Raw genomic sequence first — 23,023 nt, 5'->3', positions numbered from 1 at the left:
CAAATAACTCCAGGATTACCAATAGCCCTAGACCTTCCCATAACACCAGGACTACCGATAGCACTAGCCCTACCCATAACCCCAGGACTACTAATAGCACTAGCCCTACTCATAACCCCAGGATTACCCATAACCCTAGCCCTGTCCATAATCCCAGGACTAAACATAACCCTAGCCCTGTCCATAACCACAGGATTACCAATAGCTCTAGCCCTACCCATAACCCCAGGACTACCAATAACCCTAGTCCTACCCATAACCCCATGACTACAAATAACACTAGCCCTACCAATAACCACAGGACTACAAACAAACCTAGCCCTATCCATAACCCCAGGAATAACCATAACTCTAGCCCTATCCATAATCCCAGGATTAACCCTAGCCCTACACATAAACCCAGGACTAACCATAACCCTATCCCTGTCCATAACCCCAGGACTAAACATAACCCTAGCCCTACCCATAACCCCATGACTAACCATAACCCTAGCCCTATCCATAACCCCAGAACTAACCATAGCTCTAGCCCTATCCATAACCCCAGGACTAACCATAACCCTATCCCTGTCCATAACCCCAGGACTAAACATAACCCTAGGTCTACCCATAACCCCATGACTAACCATAACCCTAGCCCTATCCATAACCCCAGAACTAACCATAAACCTAGCCCTACCCATATCCCCAGGACTAACCATGACCCTAGCCCTATCCATAACACAAGGACTAACCATAACCCTAGCACTATCCATAACCCCAGGACTAACCATAACCCTACACATAACCCCAGGGCTTTCCATAACCCTATCCCTATCCATAACCCCAGGACTAAACATAACCCTGGGCCCTACCCATAACCCCAGGACTAACCATAACCCTAGCCCTACCCATAACCCAGGACTAACCATAACCCCAGGACTAACCATAACCCTACACATAACCCCAGGACTTACTATAAACCTAGCCCTGTCCATAACCCCAGGACTAAACATAACCTTAGCCCTATCCATAACCACAGGACAACTAATAACCCTAGCCCTACCCATAACCCAGGACTAAAGATAACCCTAGCCCTACCCATAACCCCAGGACTAACCATAACCATAACCCTAGCCCTACCCATAACCCCAGGACTACCAATAATCCTAGCCCTACCCATAACCCCAGGACTATCAATAACACTAGCCCTACCAGTGTGACGACCAGGGTTAACCAACCCTGCGCCAGTAACTTGTTTGGCACAGAAAGGGTTATCAGACCCCTTCTACTGTCACTAATCTGTCACAATCTAGCCATGCCAGGCAAGCTTGTGACTTAGTTCAGCAAATGCAAGGGTTAACAACACTCTCTAGTCTGTTCTAGACGTAAAATAAATGTCCCAAACTCCCCTTTAATGCCACCCACACTAAACTAAAACCATATAGTTTCAAGCTGCCACCACTTATGATTTATTTAAGGGAAAATCCTAAGGAAAAACACAGACTTACACATTAATTCTCAGAATACAATTTAGCAGAAAATAACCTAAAATATAAAGTCTTACTACTACCAGTCTCTTTCAGTAATGTGGTTCAAATATTAGACAAAGGCCAAAGCTTAATAAATAACTTATTTATTATGCCAAAAATATTATGCACAATGCATTATTAATAAAAAGTTGTTACAAGTAAAATTACACACAAGCAAAGAGTTTTAAAATAAAAAGAAGAAAATAGCAGAACCTTATACTGTACTAGTCTTGGACTAACCATCACCCTAGCCCTACCCATAACCCAAGGACTAACCATAAACCTAGCCCTGTCCATAACCCCAGGACTAACCATAAACCTAGCCCTGTCCATAACCACAGGACTAACCATAACCCTAGCCCTATCCATAACCACAGGACTACCAATAACCCTAGCCCTACCCATAAACCAAGGACTACCAATAACACTAGCCCTACCCATAACCCCTGAACTACCAACAAACCTAGCCCTACCCATAACCCCAGGACTAAAGATAAAGATAACCCTAGCCCTGTCCATAACCACAGGACTAACAATAACCCTAGCCCTACCCATAACCCCAGGACTAACCATAACCCTATCCCTATCCATAACCCCATTACTAACCATAACTCTAGCCCTGTCCATAACCCCAGGACTAAACATTACCCTAGCCCTATCCATAACACCAGGACTAACCATAACCCTAGCCCTATCCATAACCCCAGGACTAACCATAACCCTACACATAACCCCAGGGCTAACCATAACCCTATCTCTGTCCATAACCCCAGGACTAAACATAACCCTAGCGCTACCCATAACTACAGGACTAACCATAACCCTAGCCCTACCCATAATCCAGGACTAACCATAACCCCAGGACTAACCCTAACCCAACACATAACCCCAGGACTAACTATAACCCTAGCCCTGTCCATAACCCCAGGACAAAACATAACCTTAGTCCTATCCATAACCACAGGATTACCAATAACCCTAGCCCTACCCATAACCCCAGGACTAACAATAACCCTAGCCCTACCCATAACCCCAGGACTAACCATAACCCTATCCCTATCCATAACCCCAGGACTAACTATAACTCTAGCCCTCTCCATAACCCCAGGACTAAACATTACACTAGCCCTATCCATAACACCAGGACTAACCATAACCCTAGCACTATCCATAACCCCAGGACTAACCATAACCCTACACATAACCCCAGGGCTAACCATAACCCTACACATAACCCCAGGACTAAACATAACCCTAGCGCTACCCATAACTACAGGGCTAACCATAACCCTAGCCCTACCCATAATCCAGGACTAACCATAACCCCAGGACTAACCCTAACCCTACACATAACCCCAGGACTAACTATAACCCTAGCCCTGTCCATAACCCCAGGACTAAACATAACCTTAGTCCTATCCATAACCACAGGACTACCAATAACCCTAGCCCTACCCATAACCCCAGGACTTAAGATAACCCTAGCCCTACCCATAAGCACAGGACTAACCATAACCCTAGCCCTACCCATAACCCCAGGACTACCAATAATCCTAGCCCTACCTATAACCCCAGGACTACCAATAACCCTAGCCCTACCCATAACCCAAGGACTACCAATAACACTAGCCCTACCCATAACCCCAGGACTTAAGATAACCCTAGTCCTGTCCATAACCCCAGGACTAACAATAACCCTAGCCCTACCTATAACCCCAGGGCTTACCATAACCCTAGCCCTGTCCATAACCACAGGACTACCAATAACCCTAGCCCTACCCATAACCCAAGGACTACCAATAACTCTAGCCCTACCCATAAACCCAGGACTACCAGCAAACCTAGCCCTACCCATAACCCCTGGACTAAAGATAACTCTAGCCCTGTCCATAACCCCAGGACTAACAATAACCCTAGCCCTACCCATAACACCAGGACTAACCATAACTCTAGCCCTGTCCATAACCCCAGGACTAAACATAACCCTAGCCATGTCCATAACCACAGGACTAACCATAACCCTAGCCCCATCCATAACCCCAGGACTAAAGATAACCCATGCCCTGTCCATAACCCCAGGACTACCAATAACCCTAGTCCTACCCATAACCCAAGGATTAAAAAAAAGGCTAGCCCTACCCATAACTCCAGGACTAAACATAACCCTAGCCCTGTCCATAACACCAGGACTAACCATAACCCTATCCCTATCCATAACCCCAGGAATAACCATAAGCCTAGCCCTGCCCAAAACCCCAGGACTACCAATAACACTAGCCCTACATATAACCCCAGGACTAACAATAACCCTAGCCTTATTCATAACCCCAGGACTAACAATAACCCTAGCCCTATCAATAACCCCAGGACTAAACATAACCTTATACCTATCCATAACCAGAGCCCTAATGTGATACCGACCTCTTAGTTCTGATCTGGTGATTCTGCATCATATTTGTGCACTATTGGTTTACCAGGTTACCATAACCACAGGACTAACCATAACCCAAGCTCTACCCATAACCCCAGGAATAACCATAACCCTAGCCCTGTCCATAACCACAGGACTACCAATAACACTAGCCCTACCCATAACCCCAGGACTACCAATAGCACTAGCCCTACCTGTAACCCCAGTACTACCAATAACCCTAGCCCTACCCATAAACCCAGGACTACAAATAACCCTAGTCCTACCCATAACCCCAGGACTACCAATAACACTAGCCCTATCCATAACCCCAGGACACCAAAAAACCTAGCCCTACCCATAACCCCAGGACTAAAGATAACCGTAGCCTTGCCCGAAACCCCGGGACTACCAATAACCCTAGCCCTACCCATAACCCCAGGATTAAAAATAAGGCTAGCCCTACCCATAACCCCAGGACTAACCATATCCCTATCCATAACCCCAGGACGACTAACCATAAGCCTAGCCCTGTCCATAACCCCAGGACTACCAATAACCCTAGCCCTACCCATAACCCCAGGATTAAACATAAACCTAGCCCTACCCATAACCCCAGGACTAACAATAACTCTAGCCCTACCTATAACCCAAGGACAATTCATAACCCTATCCCTATCCATAACCCCAGGACTAACCATAACCCTATCCCTATCCATAACCCTAGGACGACTAACCATAAGCCTAGCCCTGTCCATAACCCCAGGACTACCAATAACCCTAGCCCTACCCATAACCCCAGGATAAAACATAAACCTAGCCCTACCTATAACCCCAGGACTAACAATAACTCTAGCCCTACCTATAACCCAAGGACAATTCATAACCCTATCCCTATCCATAACCCCAGGATTAACCATAAACCTAGCCTTGTCCCTAACCCCTGGACTACCAATAAAACTAGCCCTACTCATATCCCCAGGACTAGACTAACAATAACTGTAGCCCTATCCATAACCCCAGGACTAAACATAACCTTATCCCAATCCATAACCAGAGCCCTAATGTGTTCCCAGCCTCTTAGTTCTGATCTGGTGATTCTGCATCATATTTGTGCACTATTGGTTTACCAGGTGACCTTATAGCAGTAATATTTTAGACAGCAATGTTCTAGTAGCTACATTGTTATCAAAAACTTAATGAATCACATTCTGTTGTCTCAGGTGTGGAGCACTGTGGCTAAGTCAGACACTGGCTGCTCTCCGGGGAGTGGTGCTGACACTGCTGGAGTGTTTTATGATGCTGGATTGTCACTAAAGACAAACTTCAAGATGGAGACTGCCCACAGATCAGGTGAATTTACGTCAGATGCATTAATGGGTCATCATGAACTGGAACACTTATTCTGGAGGAACTAACAAGTCACATTTTCTAGTGTTTCATTCTGTTTTTTTCTTTATTTAGGTTGAGTTCTCTCTGTGTTATTTCACATTTCCAAATCTGACTTGCTGCAATTTTATTTTTCATTAGAGATATTTTGTAAGATCCTGGGAAAGCGAAACCGCCGTTCATTACAAAATGAAAATAAAAAAGGTAAGGATGGGTAGGGAATAAACACTGTCAATATGCTCTTCAGTTAAATGTTAACTGTATAAGCGATGATGCTTCTATAAATATACACAGCAATAAAAACCAGCTGATACGCACTCACAAACAATAAGCTTCAAATACTAAAAACATAACATTTTGTATTAATAACTGGTATTGACCAAGAGATGTCCAAGTGTCCCTTCAGGGCCTCTCTAGTACTTGGGCCCCTAATTCTAACCTTCCATACTGGCTTTTAAAAACACATGCTTGCCTGCAACCCTACGAGAGTGCAGTCCTTTTACATGTTTTGCAGCTAGAGCACACAGGTGCTGGTCATTTACTGTTTTTCAATGACCAAACTCCCCATCCTATAACCTTAATTGTAGAAGTCAATCCAGACATTGTTCTGGAATAGACAAAGGTAACCACTGCCATTTTCTCTCCTAAAAACAATTAGGCATAGCTATGTGGAAGGGTTCGGCTTATGAAGTCTTCAGTATGCACTTGAAATCATGAAAAGGGAGCAAAATAAATATTAAAAGTATTTTGCATGTATTTGTTCCTTCTGTAGGATATTTATGGTCTGTGTTGAAGCACGCCTGTGCTACTTCTGTAGGTTGTGCATGTTGTGTGATAAGATGGGTCTATATTCCTTTTAGTAGGGTGTACATGGTGTGTGATGAGGAGAGTTTGTTTTCCTTCTGTATATTGTGCATGGTGTTTGATGAGGTGGGTCTGTGTACCTTTTGTAGGGTGTGTGATTAGGTAGGTCTGAGTTCTTCCTGTAGGGTATGTTATGAAATGCGTCTGTGTTCCTTCTTTAGGGAGTGTATGATATGTGATGGGGTGTGTCTGTGTTACTTCTGTAGGTTGTCCATGATGTGTGATGAGACAGGTCTGTGTTCCTTCTATAGGGTGTGAATGATGTGTGATGAGGCAGGTCTGTGTTCCTTCTGTAGGGTTTGAATGATGTGTGATGAGGTGGGTCTGTGTTCCTTCTGTAGGGTGTGCATGATGTGTGATGAGCTAAATGAACGGGGACCCCCAAGCGCCTACCAACCGGAGGCAAAGGGATATAAATAAGTGTAGCAGTGTGTACAATAAAACCTAATTTATTGCCTATACATATAAAAACTTAATACATACAGTTCATACAATACATGGATCCATGGAAAATTACAATAAATTACAATACATGCAGATTGATAAAACAAATGGTCAAAGTAAAAACAATGGTAAGTTCAAGGAATATAATAAGCCTCCTAAGTAGGAGGCTTATTATATTCCTTGAACTTACCATTGTTTTTACTTTGACCATTTGTTTTATCAATCTGCATGTATTGTAATTTATTGTAATTTTCCATGGATCCATGTATTGTATGAACTGTATGTATTAAGTTTTTATATGTATAGGCAATAAATTAGGTTTTATTGTACACACTGCTACACTTATTTATATCCCTTTGCCTCCGGTTGGTAGGCGTTGGGGGTCCCCGTTCATTTAGCTGATTTCTATTGGTGGTTACTAGGTATCACCCCCCTCAAGCCCATAGGGAACAGAGTAGGCGCTTGTCCACATCCCATACATGATGTGTGATGAGGCAGGTCTGTGTTCCTTCTGTAGGTTGTGCATGATGAGTAATGAGGCAGGTCTGTGTTGCTTCTGTAGGGTGTGCATGATGTGTGATGAGGCAGGTCTGTTTTTCTTCTGTAGGGTGTGCATGATGTGTGATGAGGCAGGTCTGTGTTCCTTCTGTAGGGTGTGCATGATGTGTGATGAGGCAGGTCTATGTTTCTTCTGTAGGGTGTGCATGATGTGTGATGAGACGGGTCTGTGTTCCTTCTGTAGGGTATGCATGATGTGTGATGAGACAGGTCTGGGTTTGTTCTGTAGGGTGTGCATGATGTGTGATGAGGCAGGTCTGTGTTTCTTCTGTAGGGTGTGCATGATGTGTGATGAGGCAGGTCTGTGTTCCTTCTGTAGGGTGTGCATGATGTGTGATGAGGCAGGTCTGTGTTTCTTCTGTAGGGTGTGCATGATGTGTGATGAGACGGGTCTGTGCTCCTTCTGTAGGTTGTGCTTGATATGTGATGATACAGGTCTGTGTTCCTTCTGTAGAGTGTGCATGATGTGCGATGAAGGCAGGTCTGTGTTTCTTCTGTAGGTTGTGAATGATGTGTGATGAGACAGGCCTGTGTTCCTCCTGTAGGGTGTGCATGATGTGTGATGAGGCAGGTCTGTGTTTCTTCTGTAGGTTGTGAATGATGTGTGATGAGACAGGCCTGTGTTCCTCCTGTAGGGTGTGCATGATGTGTGATGAGGCAGGTCTGTGTTTCTTCTGTAGGGTGTGCATGATGTGTGATGAGGCAGGTCTGTGTTTCTTCTGTAGGTTGTGCATGATGTGCGATGAGACAGGTCTGTGTTCCTTCTGTAGGGTGTGCGTGATGTGTGATGAGGCAGGTCTGTGTTGCTTCTGTAGGGTGTGCATGATGTGTGATGAGGCAGGTCTGTGTTGCTTCTGTAGGGTGTGCATGATGTGTGATGAGGCAGGTCTGTGTTCCTTCTGTAGGGTGTGCATGATGTGTGATGAGGCAGGTCTGTGTTTCTTCTGTAGGGTGTGCATGATGTGTGATGAGGCAGGTCTGTGTTGCATCTGTAGGGTGTGCATGATGTGTGATGAGGCAGGTCTGTGTTCTTTCTTTAGGGTGTGCGTGATGTGTGATGAGGCAGGTCTGTGTTCCTTCTGTAGGTTGTGCATGATGCGTGATGTGTGCATGATGTGTGATGAGGCAGGTCTGTGTTCCTTCTCTAGGGTGTGCATGATGTGTGATGAGGCAGGTCTGTGTTCTTTCTGTAGGATGTGCATGATGTGTGATGAGACAGGCCTGTGTTTCTTCTATAGGGTGTGCATGATGTGTGATGAGACAGGCCTGTGTTTCTCCTGTAGGTTGTGCATCATGTGTGATGAGGCAGGTCTGTGTTTCTTCTGTAAGGTGTGCATGATATGTGATGAGGCAGGTCTGTGTTTCTTCTGTAGGGTGTGCATGATGTGTGATGAGGCAGGCCTGTGTTCCTTCTGTAGGGTGTGCATGATGTGTGATGAGGCAGGCCTGTGTTCCTTCTGTAGGGTGTGCATGATGTGTGATGAGGCAGGTCTGTGCTCCTTCTGTAGGAAGTGCATGATGTGTGATGAGGCAGGCCTGTGTTCCTTCTGTAGGGTGTGCATGATGTGTGATGAGGCAGGTCTGTGTTCCTTCTGTAGGGTGTGCATGATGTGTGATGAGGTAGGTCTGTGTTCTTTCTGTAGGGTGTGCATGATGTGTGATGAGACAGGTCTGTGTTCCTTCTGTAGGTTGTGCATGATGTGTGATGAGACAGGTCTGTGTTTCTTTTGTAGGTTATGCGTGATGTGTGATGAGGCGGGTCTGTGTTCTTTCTGTAGGTTGTGCATCATGTGTGATGAGGCAGGTCTGTGTTTCTTCTGTAAGGTGTGCATGATATGTGATGAGGCAGGTCTGTGTTTCTTCTGTAGGGTGTGCATGATGTGTGATGAGGCAGGCCTGTGTTCCTTCTGTAGGGTGTGCATGATGTGTGATGAGGCAGGCCTGTGTTCCTTCTGTAGGGTGTGCATGATGTGTGATGAGGCAGGTCTGTGCTCCTTCTGTAGGAAGTGCATGATGTGTGATGAGGCAGGCCTGTGTTCCTTCTGTAGGGTGTGCATGATGTGTGATGAGGCAGGTCTGTGTTCCTTCTGTAGGGTGTGCATGATGTGTGATGAGGTAGGTCTGTGTTCTTTCTGTAGGGTGTGCATGATGTGTGATGAGACAGGTCTGTGTTCCTTCTGTAGGTTGTGCATGATGTGTGATGAGACAGGTCTGTGTTTCTTTTGTAGGTTATGCGTGATGTGTGATGAGGCAGGTCTGTGTTCTTTCTGTAGGGTGTGCATTATGTGTGATGAGCCAGGCCTGTGTTTCCTCTGTAGGGTGTGCATGATTGGTGATGAGGCACGCCTGTGTTTCTTCTGTAGGGTGTGCATGATGTATGATGAGGCAGGTCTGTGTTTCTTCTGTAGGTTGTGCATGATATGTGATGAGGTAGGTCTGTGTTCCTTCTGTAGGTTGTGCATGATGTGGGATGAGGCAGGTCTGTGTTCCTTCTGTAGGTTTTGCATGATGTGTGATGAGGCAGTTCTGTATTTCTTCTGTAGGGTGTGCATGATGTGGGATGAGACAGGTCTGTGTCTCTTCTGTAGGGTGTGCATGATGTGTGATGAGGCAGGTCTTTGTTTGTTCTGTAGGGTGTGCATGATGTGTGATGAGGCAGGTCTGTGTTTCTTCTGTAGGGTGTGTATGATGTGTGATGAGGCAGGTCTGTGTTCCTTCTGTAGGGTGTGCATGATGTGGGATGAGGCAGGTCTGTGTTTCTTCTGTAGGGTGTGCATAATGTGTGATGAGACGGGTCTGTGTTCCTTCTGTAGGTTGTGCTTGATATGTGATGAGACAGGTCTGTGTTCCTTCTGTAGGGTGTGCATGATGTGCGATGAAGGCAGGTCTGTGTTCCTTCTGTAGGTTGTGCATGATGTGTGATGAGACAGGCCTGTGTTCCTCCTGTAGGGTGTGCATGATGTGTGATGAGGCGGGTCTGTGTTTCTTCTGTAGGGTGTGCATGATGTGTGATGAGGCAGGCCTGTGTTCCTTCTGTAGGGTGTGCGTGATGTGTGATGAGGCAGGTCTGTGTTGCTTCTGTAGGGTGTGCATGATGTGTGATGAGGCAGGTCTGTGTTGCTTCTGTAGGGTGTGCATGATGTGTGATGAGGCAGGTCTGTGTTCCTTCAGTAGGGTGTGCATGATGTGTGATGAGGCAGGTCTGTGTTTCTTCTGTAGGGTGTGCATGATGTGTGATGAGGCAGGTCTGTGTTGCATCTGTAGGGTGTGCATTATGTGTGATGAGGCAGGTCTGTGTTCTTTCTGTAGGGTGTGCGTGATGTGTGATGAGGCAGGTCTGTGTTCCTTCTGTAGGTTGTGCATGATGCGTGATGTGTGCATGATGTGTGATGAGGCAGGTCTGTGTTCCTTCTCTAGGGTGTGCATGATGTGTGATGAGGCAGGTCTGTGTTCTTTCTGTAGGATGTGCATGATGTGTGATGAGACAGGCCTGTGTTTCTTCTATAGGGTGTGCATGATGTGTGATGAGACAGGCCTGTGTTTCTCCTGTAGGTTGTGCATCATGTGTGATGAGGCAGGTCTGTGTTTCTTCTGTAAGGTGTGCATGATATGTGATGAGGCAGGTCTGTGTTTGTTCTGTAGGGTGTGCATGATGTGTGATGAGGCAGGCCTGTGTTCCTTCTGTAGGGTGTGCATGATGTGTGATGAGGCAGGCCTGTGTTCCTTCTGTAGGGTGTGCATGATGTGTGATGAGACAGGTCTGTGCTCCTTCTGTAGGAAGTGCATGATGTGTGATGAGGCAGGCCTGTGTTCCTTCTGTAGGGTGTGCATGATGTGTGATGAGGCAGGTCTGTGTTCCTTCTGTAGGGTGTGCATGATGTGTGATGAGGTAGGTCTGTGTTCTTTCTGTAGGGTGTGCATGATGTGTGATGAGACAGGTCTGTGTTCCTTCTGTAGGTTGTGCATGATGTGTGATGAGACAGGTCTGTGTTTCTTTTGTAGGTTATGCGTGATGTGTGATGAGGCGGGTCTGTGTTCTTTCTGTAGGGTGTGCATTATGTGTGATGAGCCAGGCCTGTGTTTCCTCTGTAGGGTGTGCATGATTGGTGATGAGGCACGCCTGTGTTTCTTCTGTAGGGTGTGCATGATGTATGATGAGGCAGGTCTGTGTTTCTTCTGTAGGTTGTGCATGATATGTGATGAGGTAGGTCTGTGTTCCTTCTGTAGGTTGTGCATGATGTGGGATGAGGCAGGTCTTTTTTCCTTCTGTAGGTTTTGCATGATGTGTGATGAGGCAGTTCTGTATTTCTTCTGTAGGGTGTGCATGATGTGGGATGAGACAGGTCTGTGTCTCTTCTGTAGGGTGTGCATGATGTGTGATGAGGCAGGTCTTTGTTTGTTCTGTAGGGTGTGCATGATGTGTGATGAGGCAGGTCTGTGTTTCTTCTGTAGGGTGTGTATGATGTGTGATGAGGCAGGTCTGTGTTCCTTCTGTAGGGTGTGCATGATGTGGGATGAGGCAGGTCTGTGTTTCTTCTGTAGGGTGTGCATAATGTGTGATGAGATGGGTCTGTGTTCCTTCTGTAGGTTGTGCTTGATATGTGATGAGACAGGTCTGTGTTCCTTCTGTAGGGTGTGCATGATGTGCGATGAAGGCAGGTCTGTGTTCCTTCTGTAGGTTGTGCATGATGTGTGATGAGACAGGCCTGTGTTCCTCCTGTAGGGTGTGCATGATGTGTGATGAGGCGGGTCTGTGTTTCTTCTGTAGGGTGTGCATGATGTGTGATGAGGCAGGCCTGTGTTCCTTCTGTAGGGTGTGCGTGATGTGTGATGAGGCAGGTCTGTGTTCCTTCTGTAGGTTGTGCATGATGTGTGATGAGACAGGTCTGTGTTGCTTCTGTAGGGTGTGCATGATGTGTGATGAGGCAAGTCTGTGTTCCTTCTGTAGGGTGTGCATGATGTGTGATGAGGCAGATCTGTGTTCCTTCTGTAGGTTGTGCTTGATATGTGATGAGACAGATCTGTGTTGCTTCTGAAGGTTGTGCTTGATATGTGATGAGGCAGGTATGTTTTTCTTCTGTAGGGTGTGCATGATGTGTGATGAGGCAGGTCTATGTTCCTTCTGTAGGGTGTGCATGATGTGTGATGAGGCAGGTCTATGTTTCCTCTGTTGGGTGTGCATGATGTTTGATGAGGTAGGTCTGTGTTCCTTCTGTAGGTTGTGCTTGATGTGTGATGAGGCAGGTATGTTTTTCTTCTGTAGGGTGTGCATGATGTGTGATGAGGCAGGTCTATGTTCCTTCTGTAGGGTGTGCATGATGTGTGATGAGGCAGGTCTATGTTTCCTCTGTTGGGTGTGCATGATGTTTGATGAGGTAGGTCTGTGTTCCTTCTGTAGGTTGTGCTTGATATGTGATGAGACAGATCTGTATTCCTTCTGTAGGGTGTGCATGATGTGTGATGAGACAGGTCTGTGTTCCTTCTGTAGGTTGTGCATGATGTGTGATGAGACAGGTCTTTGTTGCTTCTGTAAGATGTGCATGATGTATGATGAGACATATCTGTGTTCCTTCTGTAGGTTGTGCTTGATATGTGATGAGACAGGTCTGTGTTGCTTCTGTAGGTTGTGCATGATGTTTGATGAGGCGGGTCTGTGTTCCTTCTGTAGGTTGTGCTTGATATGTGATGAGACAGGTCTGTGTTGCTTCTGTAGGGTGTGCATGATGTGTGATAAGGCGGGTCTGTGTGTTCCTTCTGTAGGATGTGCATGATGTGTGATGAGGCGGGTCTGTATTCCTTCTGTAGGGTGTGCATGATGTGTGATGAGGCAGGTCTGTTTTTCTTCTGTAGGGTGTGCATGATGTGTGATGAGGCAGGTCTGTGTTCCTTCTGTAGGGTGTGCATGATGTGTGATGAGGCAGGTCTATGTTTCTTCTGTAGGGTGTGCATGATGTGTGATGAGACGGGTCTGTGTTCCTTTTGTAGGGTATGCATGATGTGTGATGAGACAGGTCTGTGTTCCTTCTGTAGGGTGTGCATGATGTGTGATGAGACGGGTCTGTGTTCCTTCTGTAGGGTGTGCATGATGTGTGATGAGGCAGGTCTATGTTTCTTCTGTAGGGTGTGCATGATGTGTGATGAGACGGGTCTGTGTTCCTTCTGTAGGGTATGCATGATGTGTGATGAGACAGGTCTGTGTTCCTTCTGTAGGGTGTGCATGATGTGTGATGAGACGGGTCTGTGTTCCTTCTGTAGGTTGTGCATGATGTGTGATGAGACAGGTCTGCGTTCCTTCTGTAGGGTGTGCATGATGTGTGATGAGACAGGTCTGTGTTCCTTCTGTAGGGTGTGCATGATTTTTGTTGAGACAGGTCTGTGTTTCTTCTGTAGGGTGTGCATGATATGTTATGAGGCAGGTGTGTGTTCTTTCTGTAGGGTATGCAATGATGTGTGATGAGTCAGGCCTGTGTTCCTTCTGTAGGGTGTGCATGATGTGTGATGAGGCATGTCTGTGTTCCTTCTGTAGGGTGTGCATGATGTGTGATGAGGCAGGTCTGTGTTCTTTCTGTAGGGTGTGCATGATGTGTGATGAGGCAGGTTTGTGTTTCTTCTGTGGGGTGTGCATGATGTGTGATGAGGCATGTCTGTGTTATTTCTGTAGGGTGTGCATGATGTGTGATGCGGCAGGTTTGTGTTTCTTCTGTAGGTTGTGCATGATGCGTGATGAGACAGGTCTGTGTCTCTTCTGTAGGGTGTGCATGATGTGTGATGAGGCAGGTCTGGGTTTGTTCTGTAGGGTGTGCATGATGTGTGATGAGGCAGGTCTGTGTTTCTTCTGTAGGGTGTGCATGATGTGTGATGAGGCAGGTCTGTGTTCCTTCTGTAGGGTGTGCATGATGTGTGATGAGGCAGGTCTGTGTTTCTTCTGTAGGGTGTGCATGATGTGTGATGAGACGGGTCTGTGCTCCTTCTGTAGGTTGTGCTTGATATGTGATGATACAGGTCTGTGTTCCTTCTGTAGAGTGTGCATGATGTGCGATGAAGGCAGGTCTGTGTTTCTTCTGTAGGTTGTGAATGATGTGTGATGAGACAGGCCTGTGTTCCTCCTGTAGGGTGTGCATGATGTGTGATGAGGCAGGTCTGTGTTTCTTCTGTAGGTTGTGAATGATGTGTGATGAGACAGGCCTGTGTTCCTCCTGTAGGGTGTGCATGATGTGTGATGAGGCAGGTCTGTGTTTCTTCTGTAGGGTGTGCATGATGTGTGATGAGGCAGGTCTGTGTTTCTTCTGTAGGTTGTGCATGATGTGCGATGAGACAGGTCTGTGTTCCTTCTGTAGGGTGTGCGTGATGTGTGATGAGGCAGGTCTGTGTTGCTTCTGTAGGGTGTGCATGATGTGTGATGAGGCAGGTCTGTGTTGCTTCTGTAGGGTGTGCATGATGTGTGATGAGGCAGGTCTGTGTTCCTTCTGTAGGGTGTGCATGATGTGTGATGAGGCAGGTCTGTGTTTCTTCTGTAGGGTGTGTATGATGTGTGATGAGGCTGGTCTGTGTTGCATCTGTAGGGTGTGCATTATGTGTGATCAGGCAGGTCTGTGTTCTTTCTGTAGGGTGTGCGTGATGTGTGATGAGGCAGGTCTGTGTTCCTTCTGTAGGTTGTGCATGATGCGTGATGTGTGCATGATGTGTGATGAGGCAGGTCTGTGTTCCTTCTCTAGGGTGTGCATGATGTGTGATGAGGCAGGTCTGTGTTCTTTCTGTAGGATGTGCATGATGTGTGATGAGACAGGCCTGTGTTTCTTCTATAGGGTGTGCATGATGTGTGATGAGACAGGCCTGTGTTTCTCCTGTAGGTTGTGCATCATGTGTGATGAGGCAGGTCTGTGTTTCTTCTGTAAGGTGTGCATGATATGTGATGAGGCAGGTCTGTGTTTCTTCTGTAGGGTGTGCATGATGTGTGATGAGGCAGGCCTGTGTTCCTTCTGTAGGGTGTGCATGATGTGTGATGAGGCAGGCCTGTGTTCCTTCTGTAGGGTGTGCATGATGTGTGATGAGGCAGGTCTGTGCTCCTTCAGTAGGAAGTGCATGGTGTGTGATGAGGCAGGCCTGTGTTCCTTCTGTAGGGTGTGCATGATGTGTGATGAGGCAGGTCTGTGTTCCTTCTGTAGGGTGTGCATGATGTGTGATGAGGTAGGTCTGTGTTCTTTCTGTAGGGTGTGCATGATGTGTGATGAGACAGGTCTGTGTTCCTTCTGTAGGTTGTGCATGATGTGTGATGAGACAGGTCTGTGTTTCTTTTGTAGGTTATGCGTGATGTGTGATGAGGCGGGTCTGTGTTCTTTCTGTAGGGTGTGCATTATGTGTGATGAGCCAGGCCTGTGTTTCCTCTGTAGGGTGTGCATGATTGGTGATGAGGCACGCCTGTGTTTCTTCTGTAGGGTGTGCATGATGTATGATGAGGCAGGTCTGTGTTTCTTCTGTAGGTTGTGCATTATATGTGATGAGGTAGGTCTGTGTTCCTTCTGTAGGTTGTGCATGATGTGGGATGAGGCAGGTCTGTGTTCCTTCTGTAGGTTTTGCATGATGTGTGATGAGGCAGTTCTGTATTTCTTCTGTAGGGTGTGCATGATGTGGGATGAGACAGGTCTGTGTCTCTTCTGTAGGGTGTGCATGATGTGTGATGAGACAGGTCTTTGTTTGTTCTGTAGGGTGTGCATGATGTGTGATGAGGCAGGTCTGTGTTTCTTCTGTAGGGTGTGTATGATGTGTGATGAGGCAGGTCTGTGTTCCTTCTGTAGGGTGTGCATGATGTGGGATGAGGCAGGTCTGTGTTTCTTCTGTAGGGTGTGCATAATGTGTGATGAGACGGGTATGTGTTCCTTCTGTAGGTTGTGCTTGATATGTGATGAGACAGGTCTGTGTTCCTTCTGTAGGGTGTGCATGATGTGCGATGAAGGCAGGTCTGTGTTCCTTCTGTAGGTTGTGCATGATGTGTGATGAGACAGGCCTGTGTTCCTCCTGTAGGGTGTGCATGATGTGTGATGAGGCGGGTCTGTGTTTCTTCTGTAGGGTGTGCATGATGTGTGATGAGGCAGGCCTGTGTTCCTTCTGTAGGGTGTGCGTGATGTGTGATGAGGCAGGTCTGTGTTGCTTCTGTAGGGTGTGCATGATGTGTGATGAGGCAGGTCTGTGTTGCTTCTGTAGGGTGTGCATGATGTGTGATGAGGCAGGTCTGTGTTCCTTCTGTAGGGTGTGCATGATGTGTGATGAGGCAGGTCTGTGTTTCTTCTGTAGGGTGTGCATGATGTGTGATGAGGCAGGTCTGTGTTGCATCTGTAGGGTGTGCATTATGTGTGATGAGGCAGGTCTGTGTTCTTTCTGTAGGGTGTGCGTGATGTGTGATGAGGCAGGTCTGTGTTCCTTCTGTAGGTTGTGCATGATGCGTGATGTGTGCATGATGTGTGATGAGGCAGGTCTGTGTTCCTTCTCTAGGGTGTGCATGATGTGTGATGAGGCAGGTCTGTGTTCTTTCTGTAGGATGTGCATGATGTGTGATGAGACAGGCCTGTGTTTCTTCTATAGGGTGTGCATGAGGTGTGATGAGACAGGCCTGTGTTTCTCCTGTAGGTTGTGCATCATGTGTGATGAGGCAGGTCTGTGTTTCTTCTGTAAGGTGTGCATGATATGTGATGAGGCAGGTCTGTGTTTCTTCTGTAGGGTGTGCATGATGTGTGATGAGGCAGGCCTGTGTTCCTTCTGTAGGGTGTGCATGATGTGTGATGAGGCAGGCCTGTGTTCCTTCTTTAGGGTGTGCATGATGTGTGATGAGGCAGGTCTGTGCTCCTTCTGTAGGAAGTGCATGATGTGTGATGAGGCAGGCCTGTGTTCCTTCTGTAGGGTGTGCATGATGTGTGATGAGGCAGGTCTGTGTTCCTTCTGTAGGGTGTGCATGATGTGTGATGAGGTAGGTCTGTGTTCTTTCTGTAGGGTGTGCATGATGTGTGATGAGACAGGTCTGTGTTCCTTCTGTAGGTTGTGCATGATGTGTGATGAGACAGGTCCGTGTTTCTTTTGTAGGGTATGCGTGATGTGTGATGAGGCGGGTCTGTGTTCTTTCTGTAGGGTGTGCATTATGTGTGATGAGCCAGGCCTGTGTTTCCTCTGTAGGGTGTGCATGATTGGTGATGAGGCACGCCTGTGTTTCTTCTGTAGGGTGTGCATGATGTATGATGAGGCAGGTCTGTGTTCCTTCTGTAGGTTGTGCATGATGTGGGATGAGGCAGGTCTGTGTTCCTTCTGTAGGTTTTGCATGATGTGTGATGAGGCAGTTCTGTATTTCTTCTGTAGGGTGTGCATGATGTGGGATGAGACAGGTCTGTGTCTCTTCTGTAGGGTGTGCATGATGTGTGATGAGGCAGGTCTTTGTTTGTTCTGTAGGGTGTGCATGATGTGTGATGAGGCAGGTCTGTGTTTCTTCTGTAGGGTGTGTATGATGTGTGATGAGGCAGGTCTGTGTTCCTTCTGTAGGGTGTGCATGATGTGGGATGAGGCAGGTCTGTGTTTCTTCTGTAGGGTGTGCATAATGTGTGATGAGACGGGTCTGTGTTCCTTCTGTAGGTTGTGCTTGATATGTGATGAGACAGGTCTGTGTTCCTTCTGTAGGGTGTGCATGATGTGCGATGAAGGCAGGTCTGTGTTCCTTCTGTAGGTTGTGCATGATGTGTGATGAGACAGGCCTGTGTTCCTCCTGTAGGGTGTGCATGATGTGTGATGAGGCGGGTCTGTGTTTCTTCTGTAGGGTGTGCATGATGTGTGATGAGGCAGGTCTGTGTTTCTTCTGTAGGGTGTGCATGATGTATGATGAGGCAGGCCTGTGTTCCTTCTGTAGGGTGTGCGTGATGTGTGATGAGGCAGGTCTGTGTTCCTTCTGTAGGTTGTGCATGATGTGTGATGAGACAGGTCTGTGTTGCTTCTGTAGGGTGTGCATGATGTGTGATGAGGCAGGTCTGTGTTCCTTCTGTAGGGTGTGCATGATGTGTGATGAGGCAGATCTGTGTTCCTTCTGTAGGTTGTGCTTGATATGTGATGAGACAGATCTGTGTTGCTTCTGAAGGTTGTGCTTGATATGTGATGAGGCAGGTATGTTTTTCTTCTGTAGGGTGTGCATGATGTGTGATGAGGCAGGTCTATGTTCCTTCTGTAGGGTGTGCATGATGTGTGATGAGGCAGGTCTATGTTTCCTCTGTTGGGTGTGCATGATGTTTGATGAGGTAGGTCTGTGTTCCTTCTGTAGGTTGTGCTTGATATGTGATGAGACAGATCTGTATTCCTTCTGTAGGGTGTGCATGATGTGTGATGAGACAGGTCTGTTTTCCTTCTGTAGGTTGTGCATGATGTGTGATGAGACAGGTCTGTGTTGCTTCTGTAGGTTGTGCATGATGTTTGATGAGGCGGGTCTGTGTTCCTTCTGTAGGTTGTGCTTGATATGTGATGAGACAGGTCTGTGTTGCTTCTGTAGGGTGTGCATGATGTGTGATAAGGCGGGTCTGTGTGTTCCTTCTGTAGGATGTGCATGATGTGTGATGAGGCGGGTCTGTATTCCTTCTGTAGGGTGTGCATGATGTGTGATGAGGCAGGTCTGTTTTTCTTCTGTAGGGTGTGCATGATGTGTGATGAGGCAGGTCTGTGTTCCTTCTGTAGGGTGTGCATGATGTGTGATGAGGCAGGTCTATGTTTCTTCTGTAGGGTGTGCATGATGTGTGATGAGACGGGTCTGTGTTCCTTCTGTAGGGTATGCATGATGTGTGATGAGACAGGTCTGTGTTCCTTCTGTAGGGTGTGCATGATGTGTGATGAGACGGGTCTGTGTTCCTTCTGTAGGTTGTGCATGATGTGTGATGAGACAGGTCTGCGTTCCTTCTGTAGGGTGTGCATGATGTGTGATGAGGCAGGTCTGTGTTCCTTCTGTAGGGTGTGCATGATTTTTGTTGAGACAGGTCTGTGCTCCTTCTGTAGGGTGTGCATGATATGTTATGAGGCAGGTGTGTGTTCTTTCTGTAGGGTATGCAATGATGTGTGATGAGTCAGACCTGTGTTCCTTCTGTAGGGTGTGCATGATGTGTGATGAGGCATGTCTGTGTTCCTTCTGTAGGGTGTGCATGATGTGTGATGAGGCAGGTCTGTGTTCTTTCTGTAGGGTGTGCATGATGTGTGATGAGGCAGGTTTGTGTTTCTTCTGTGGGGTGTGCATGATGTGTGATGAGGCATGTCTGTGTTATTTCTGTAGGGTGTGCATGATGTGTGATGAGGCAGGTTTGTGTTTCTTCTGTAGGTTGTGCATGATGCGTGATGAGACAGGTCTGTGTCTCTTCTGTAGGGTGTGCATGATGTGTGATGAGGCAGGTCTGGGTTTGTTCTGTAGGGTGTGCATGATGTGTGATGAGGCAGGTCTGTGTTTCTTCTGTAGGGTGTGCATGATGTGTGATGAGGCAGGTCTGTGTTCCTTCTGTAGGGTGTGCATGATGTGTGATGAGGCAGGTCTGTGTTTCTTCTGTAGGGTGTGCATGATGTGTGATGAGACGGGTCTGTGCTCCTTCTGTAGGTTGTGCTTGATATGTGATGATACAGGTCTGTGTTCCTTCTGTAGAGTGTGCATGATGTGCGATGAAGGCAGGTCTGTGTTCCTTCTGTAGGTTGTGAATGATGTGTGATGAGACAGGCCTGTGTTCCTCCTGTAGGGTGTGCATGATGTGTGATGAGGCAGGTCTGTGTTTCTTCTGTAGGGTGTGTATGATGTGTGATGAGGCAGGCCTGTGTTTCTTCTGTAGGGTGTGCGTGATGTGTGATGAGGCAGGTCTGTGTTGCTTCTGTAGGGTGTGCATGATGTGTGATGAGGCAGGTCTGTGTTGCTTCTGTAGGGTGTGCATGATGTGTGATGAGGCAGGTCTGTGTTCCTTCTGTAGGGTGTGCATGATGTGTGATGAGGCAGGTCTGTGTTTCTTCTGTAGGGTGTGCATGATGTGTGATGAGGCAGGTCTGTGTTGCATCTGTAGGGTGTGCATTATGTGTGATCAGGCAGGTCTGTGTTCTTTCTGTAGGGTGTGCGTGATGTGTGATGAGGCAGGTCTGTGTTCCTTCTGTAGGTTGTGCATGATGCGTGATGTGTGCATGATGTGTGATGAGGCAGGTCTGTGTTCCTTCTCTAGGGTGTGCATGATGTGTGATGAGGCAGGTCTGTGTTTCTTCTGTAGGATGTGCATGATGTGTGATGAGACAGGCCTGTGTTTCTTCTATAGGGTGTGCATGATGTGTGATGAGACAGGCCTGTGTTTCTCCTGTAGGTTGTGCATCATGTGTGATGAGGCAGGTCTGTGTTTCTTCTGTAAGGTGTGCATGATATGTGATGAGGCAGGTCTGTGTTTCTTCTGTAGGGTGTGCATGATGTGTGATGAGGCAGGCCTGTGTTCCTTCTGTAGGGTGTGCATGATGTGTGATGAGGCAGGCCTGTGTTCCTTCTGTAGGGTGTGCATGATGTGTGATGAGGCAGGTCTGTTCTCCTTCTGTAGGAAGTGCATGATGTGTGATGAGGCAGGCCTGTGTTCCTTCTGTAGGGTGTGCATGATGTGTGATGAGGCAGGTCTGTGTTCCTTCTGTAGGGTGTGCGTGATGTGTGATGAGGCAGGTCTGTGTTCCTTCTGTAGGGTGTGCATGATGTGTGATGAGGTAGGTCTGTGTTCTTTCTGTAGGGTGTGCATGATGTGTGATGAGACAGGTCTGTGTTCCTTCTGTAGGTTGTGCATGATGTGTGATGAGACAGGTCTGTGTTTCTTTTGTAGGTTATGCGTGATGTGTGATGAGGCGGGTCTGTGTTCTTTCTGTAGGGTGTGCATTATGTGTGATGAGCCAGGCCTGTGTTTCCTCTGTAGGGTGTGCATGATTGGTGATGAGGCACGCCTGTGTTTCTTCTGTAGGGTGTGCATGATGTATGATGAGGCAGGTCTGTGTTTCTTCTGTAGGTTGTGCATGATGTGTGATGAGGTAGGTCTGTGTTCCTTCTGTAGGTTGTGCATGATGTGGGATGAGGCAGGTCTGTGTTCCTTCTGTAGGTTTTGCATGATGTGTGATGAGGCAGTTCTGTATTTCTTCTGTAGGGTGTGCATGATGTGGGATGAGACAGGTCTGTGTCTCTTCTGTAGGGTGTGCATGATGTGTGATGAGGCAGGTCTTTGTTTGTTCTGTAGGGTGTGCATGATGTGTGATGAGGCAGGTCTGTGTTTCTTCTGTAGGGTGTGTATGATGTGTGATGAGGCAGGTCTGTGTTCCTTCTGTAGGGTGTGCATGATGTGGGATGAGGCAGGTCTTTGTTTCTTCTGTAGGGTGTGCATAATGTGTGATGAGACGGGTCTGTGTTCCTTCTGTAGGTTGTGCTTGATATGTGATGAGACAGGTCTGTGTTCCTTCTGTAGGGTGTGCATGATGTGCGATGAAGGCAGGTCTGTGTTCCTTCTGTAGGTTGTGCATGATGTGTGATGAGACAGGCCTGTGTTCCTCCTGTAGGGTGTGCATGATGTGTGATGAGGCGGGTCTGTGTTTCTTCTGTAGGGTGTGCATGATGTGTGATGAGGCAGGCCTGTGTTCCTTCTGTAGGGTGTGCGTGATGTGTGATGAGGCAGGTCTGTGTTCCTTCTGTAGGTTGTGCATGATGTGTGATGAGACAGGTCTGTGTTGCTTCTGTAGGGTGTGCATGATGTGCGATGAGGCAGGTCTGTGTTCCTTCTGTAGGGTGTGCATGATGTGTGATGAGGCAGGTCTGTGTTTCTTCTGTAGGGTGTGCATGATGTGTAATGAGGCAGGCCTGTATTGCATCTGTAGGGTGTGCATGATGTGTGATGAGGCAGGTCTGTGTTCCTTCTGTAGGGTGTGCGTGATGTGTGATGAGGCAGGTCTGTGTTCTTTCTGTAGGGTGTGCATGATGTGTGATGAGGCAGGTCTGTGCTTCTTCTGTAGGTTGTGCATGATGTGTGATGAGGCAGGTCTGTGTTCCTTCTGTATGTTGTGCATGATGTGTGATGAGGCAGGTCTGTGTTCCTTCTGTAGGGTGTGCGTGATGTGTGATGAGGCAGGTCTGTGTTCCTTCTGTAGGGTGTGCGTGATGTGTGATGAGGCAGGTCTGTGTTCCTTCTGTAGGGTGTGCGTGATGTGTGATGAGGCAGGTCTGTGTTCCTTCTGTAGGGTGTGCGTGATGTGTGATGAGGCAGGTCTGTGCTTCTTCTGTAGGTTGTGCATGATGTGTGATGAGGCAGGTCTGTGTTCCTTCTGTATGTTGTGCATGATGTGTGATGAGGCAGGTCTGTGTTCCTTCTCTAGGGTGTGCATGATGTGTGATGAGGCAGGTCTGTGTTCTTTCTGTAGGATGTGCATGATGTGTGATGAGACAGGCCTGTGTTTCTTCTATAGGGTGTGCATGATGTGTGATGACACAGGCCTGTGTTCCTCCTGTAGGGTGTGCATGATGTGTGATGAGGCAGGTCTGTGTTTCTTCTGTAAGGTGTGCATGATATGTGATGAGGCAGGTCTGTGTTTCTTCTGTAGGGTGTGCATGATGTATGATGAGGCAGGTCTGTGTTCCTTCTGTAGGGTGTGCATGATGTGTGATGAGGCAGGTCTGTGTTCCTTCTGTAGGGTATGCATGATGTGTGATGAGGCAGGTCTGTGTTCCTTCTGTAGGGTGTGCATGATGTGTGATGAGGCAGGTCTGTGTTCCTTCTGTAGGGTGTGCCTTATGTGATGAGGCAGGTCTGTGTTCCTTCTGTAGGGTGTGCATGACTTTTGGGGAGACAGGTCTGTGTTT

The 23,023-nt window shown here is 47.4% G+C and overlaps 1 protein-coding gene across 3 annotated transcripts in view; it reads left to right on the top strand.

The window, feature by feature from the left end:
• Positions 1-23,023, top strand: part of LOC128662561 (complement C3) — a 568,605-nt gene that overhangs the window by 282,443 nt on the left and 263,139 nt on the right. For all 3 annotated transcript variants that reach the window (XM_053716362.1, XM_053716361.1, XM_053716360.1), the window contains 2 exons: positions 5,145-5,274; positions 5,452-5,514. In XM_053716362.1, the coding sequence (XP_053572337.1) occupies positions 5,145-5,274; positions 5,452-5,514 (193 nt within the window). The remainder of the gene's footprint in view (positions 1-5,144; positions 5,275-5,451; positions 5,515-23,023) is intronic.

Source organism: Bombina bombina, chromosome 6 (assembly GCF_027579735.1).
Source record: "Bombina bombina isolate aBomBom1 chromosome 6, aBomBom1.pri, whole genome shotgun sequence".
In the NCBI taxonomy this organism is placed as follows: Eukaryota; Metazoa; Chordata; class Amphibia; order Anura; family Bombinatoridae; genus Bombina; species Bombina bombina.
Note: the sequence above shows the minus strand (reverse complement) of the source record. Positions and strands in the feature narration are given on the sequence as shown.